Here is a 3,838-nt window from a genome sequence, read left to right on the forward strand (position 1 = left end):
ATAGACTTGTATTAGCATATCCACTGGGAGTATAACATATGTGAGCAGAGCCCTCTCTATGACATCAGAGCCCTCTCTATGACATCAGAGAGGACTGCTGTAACCTGTATGGAACTTTTTACTTGTGATCTATTTGGACTTATATAGCGCCTTTATCCAAAGCGCTTTACAACGGCCTCTCATTCACCCATTCACACACACATTCACACACCAATGGCGGCCTGCGGCCTCGTACCTATGACTGAATCTGTCTTGTTATTAGTAATAGAGTAAATAGCTGTCTGTTTTAAGGCTATCTAGTTAAAATTGGACTACTGATACCTGTCTGTTCATAGGGTGAGTGTGGGAATAGGGAGAAAGCACATTGGGATATAGGTCCGTAGAGGGGAAGAGGGCTAATGAACCAACAGAAGTAGGGTTAGCTAAGTGCACTCAGTAGACTGATGTGCCAAGAGAAGACAGCAACACTACAAACAACTGGAAGAGAAGGTACTAAGTACCCTGGCTTCCTCTCAGGCCTTCCTCGATGGACTCCCACAGATAGACTCCCTTGTCTTGTTGTCACGAGTCTTAGTGTCATAGACTTGTAATAGCATATCCACTGGGAGTATAACATATGTGAGCAGAGCCCTCTCTATGACATCAGAGCCCTCTCTATGACATCAGAGAGGACTGCTGTAACCTGTATGGAACTTTTTACTTGTGATCTATTTGGACTTATATAGCGCCTTTATCCAAAGCGCTTTACAACGGCCTCTCATTCACCCATTCACACACACATTCACACACCAATGGCGGCCTGCGGCCTCGTACCTATGACTGAATCTGTCTTGTTATTAGTAATAGAGTAAATAGCTGTCTGTTTTAAGGCTATCTAGTTAAAATTGGACTACTGATACCTGTCTGTTCATAGGGAGAGTGTGGGAATAGGGAGAAAGCACATTGGGATATAGGTCCGTAGAGGGGAAGAGGGCTAATGAACCAACAGAAGTAGGGGTAGCTAAGTGCACTCAGTAGACTGATGTGCCAAGAGAAGACAGCAACACTACAAACAACTGGAAGAGAAGGTACTAAGTACCCTGGCTTCCTCTCAGGCCTTCCTCGATGGACTCCCACAGATAGACTCCCTTGTCTTGTTGTCACGAGTCTTAGTGTCATAGACTTGTATTAGCATATCCACTGGGAGTATAACATATGTGACATGACGTCATCGAAGTGCGAAACGGGCGCAAAGTGTGAATGCCTTAAATCTGCGTTCAAAGTTTTTCAATGCAAAAAATCTGATTTACTTTTTTTGTAATAAGAAGCAACTTGAAGTTGTGAAGTACCCACTCGTTATTTTTTCGAGCAGTTTTCATTTAATTAAATACGTGTAATAAGTCTTCAAAATAAGCTTGTTTTATGAGATGAGTTTGAGAAGCTTGGGGGCGGGAACGTGAGCCCAGCTAAGAACAACAATCGGTGTGAATGGCTGTGAGCTCAATCGACGTAGCCAATAGCTGGGCGAGGGGGAGGGATAAAAAGACACATGCAGGAAGCAGCGACCTGCTTTGTTTACACCAGAATGTTTTCGACCAGACTCTAAGAAGGTAAGATCTTCTATGTATGTACATGCCTCTGTTAGTTAAGTTAGTTGTTAGTTACTAGTTGAAACCAGTGTGTTCGTGTATTTAGACATTTCTTTATTATTACTCACGAGCAACTAACTGAAACCAGTTCAGTCTGTAAGCTGAAGATTGTTAGCATGTTAGCATTGTAGCTCGGTATTCTGTCTATGTTGTAAATACGGTTAGTAACTTAGTATGTCTACGTTGTCAAAGTTGTAAGACTCATGTTCAGTGTGTAATACTGGAATACTGTAACATGTCAAGTGTAATAGATTACAGAAATGTTAAAAGTTTAAAAACATGTGCTTTCTTTGTTAGAACCGAGCTAGCCGCTAGTTGGCTAATGCCAAACACACTACTCTGATGATTTTCAATACATGTAATGTTTTTCTTCTCTTCCTCTTTTTTCTATTATGACCTTCTCCCTTCGGTCCACTGACCCTCATCTACTACCTGGAGTTACTATGGAAGTATGGAGTTGGACAAACATACTTAGTGCTACAGTATGCTTAGTGCTAGCATACAGTGCTAAACTGCTGCCGTCCAATGTCACCAAAACCTCCGTCTGGCGTCTCTACAATGATGCTCTGCAAACATCTGGTATGTAAAATGTGTGTGTGGGACTACAATCCAAGATTACAGAAATGTAACATAATGTAAAATATGTTACATTGTGTTAAATATGCTAAAACAACTTTTTAAAATGACTTGACTGATGGCTGTGTTAACAGCCAGGCCCTGTGTATACACTGTGATAGCCATGCTAATGTGCAAACAGTTTTGATTTTGCACAACAGGTGAGAATAACTTCATCCTATGACACTGTTGATTTGGTTGATTGAATTTCATTTACCCACACACACACCTCTGTGATGTTACTTTTCACTGCATCTAATCTTTTTCTTCTCTTCCTCTTTTGCCTCTCTTTCTTAGGTCCACTACCCCTCTGACCCTCATCAACCAGGGCCCATGTACTTTCTGACTCCACGCAAGTGCAGCATCTTTGGTGTCTCCTGCGAAGGGATGCCTAAGCAGGTGAACTACCTCATCGATGAAGGGATGTCATCGAGTAAGGGCAGCAACGCAGTCATCAATTACCTGCATCACTTCTTCGAGAAGTATGGAGTTGGAGAAACATACGTGGACCTGAACTGTGACAACTGCAGTGTCCAAAACAAGAACAACTTCATGCTGTGGTACTGTGCATGGCGGACCATGCATGGCCTTCACAAGACACTGGGCCTCCACTTCCTGATTGCAGGCCACACCAAGTTTGGCCCCGACTGGTGCTTTGGCCTTATCAAGCAGTGCTTCAGGAAGACCAGAGTGGACACTTTGGATGACATTGTTAAAGTCGTGAGGGCCAGCTCTCCAGTGAAACACGTCAACATCCCCCAGCTTGTAGGCCTGGAGAATGGCACCGTGCTGGTTCAAACCTACGACTGGCAAAAGCATCTGGGTGGCTACTTCCGAAAGCTCCCACAGATTAAGAGTTACCATCACTTCAGGTAATTCATTGTCATGTATTTACCTATTTCATTTTATGAACATAGTATGGCGGTCATATAATATCATTTACTGTGGGCAATCATTTAATGCATTGTCTTCATTCTGTTGCAGCTTTGATGCTCGGAAACCTGGCGTGGTTATAGCCTGGGAATACGACGGGGCAGTACCAGTCGAGTTTCAGCTACTGAAACACACTGATGTCAAGCCCCCCAGAGGTGATCTTCCTGTGCAAGCCCCACCCGGACTTGACGTGGCCAGACAGAAGTACCTTTTTGACAAGATCAGAGAATTCTGTACTGATGAGGCGAAAGACACTACATGCCCCTGCCCACCAGACTCCACAGCACCTCTGAAAAAGGCACCTCAGAAAAAGGCTGTCCGTTTGTAGCTGCAGGACAAACACACAGGAGGAATGCAGGAATTGCACACTGATTGTACTTTGCACAGCTTGCCGCAGTATTGTTCTGCTTTTTCATCCTTAATATTAGTCATGCCTGATGTTATTTTATAAAGTCTAGATTTGAGCTGTAACTCTGTGCCTCGGATAGGAGCAATTTATCACTGTAATAACGTGCCACTTTTTTACTCCTACTTTTTTTACATGGTTCATTCTGATTGCAGTACTGTGATTTGGTACACTTTTTTTGTGCTTTGGTCGACATGACGTGACGTGCAATATTGGTGTGAAGTGTGCCCATATATTTTTTTTTTTATTAGATGTG

The 3,838-nt window shown here is 43.1% G+C and overlaps 1 protein-coding gene across 1 annotated transcript; it reads left to right on the forward strand.

The window, feature by feature from the left end:
- Positions 1 to 2,052: 2,052 nt before the first annotated feature.
- LOC308167733 (uncharacterized protein) lies at positions 2,053 to 3,559 on the forward strand. The gene is made up of 3 exons (XM_080542207.1): positions 2,053 to 2,207; positions 2,541 to 3,115; positions 3,228 to 3,559. The coding sequence occupies exons 1-3, from the start codon at positions 2,154 to 2,156 to the stop codon at positions 3,502 to 3,504; spliced, it is 906 nt and encodes a 301-aa protein (XP_080398333.1). The 5' UTR covers positions 2,053 to 2,153; the 3' UTR covers positions 3,505 to 3,559.
- The last annotated feature ends 279 nt before the right edge of the window (positions 3,560 to 3,838 follow it).

This window comes from Nansenia antarctica, assembly GCF_963989245.1.
Source record: "Nansenia antarctica genome assembly, chromosome: 11".
Lineage (NCBI taxonomy): Eukaryota > Metazoa > Chordata > Actinopteri > Argentiniformes > Microstomatidae > Nansenia > Nansenia antarctica.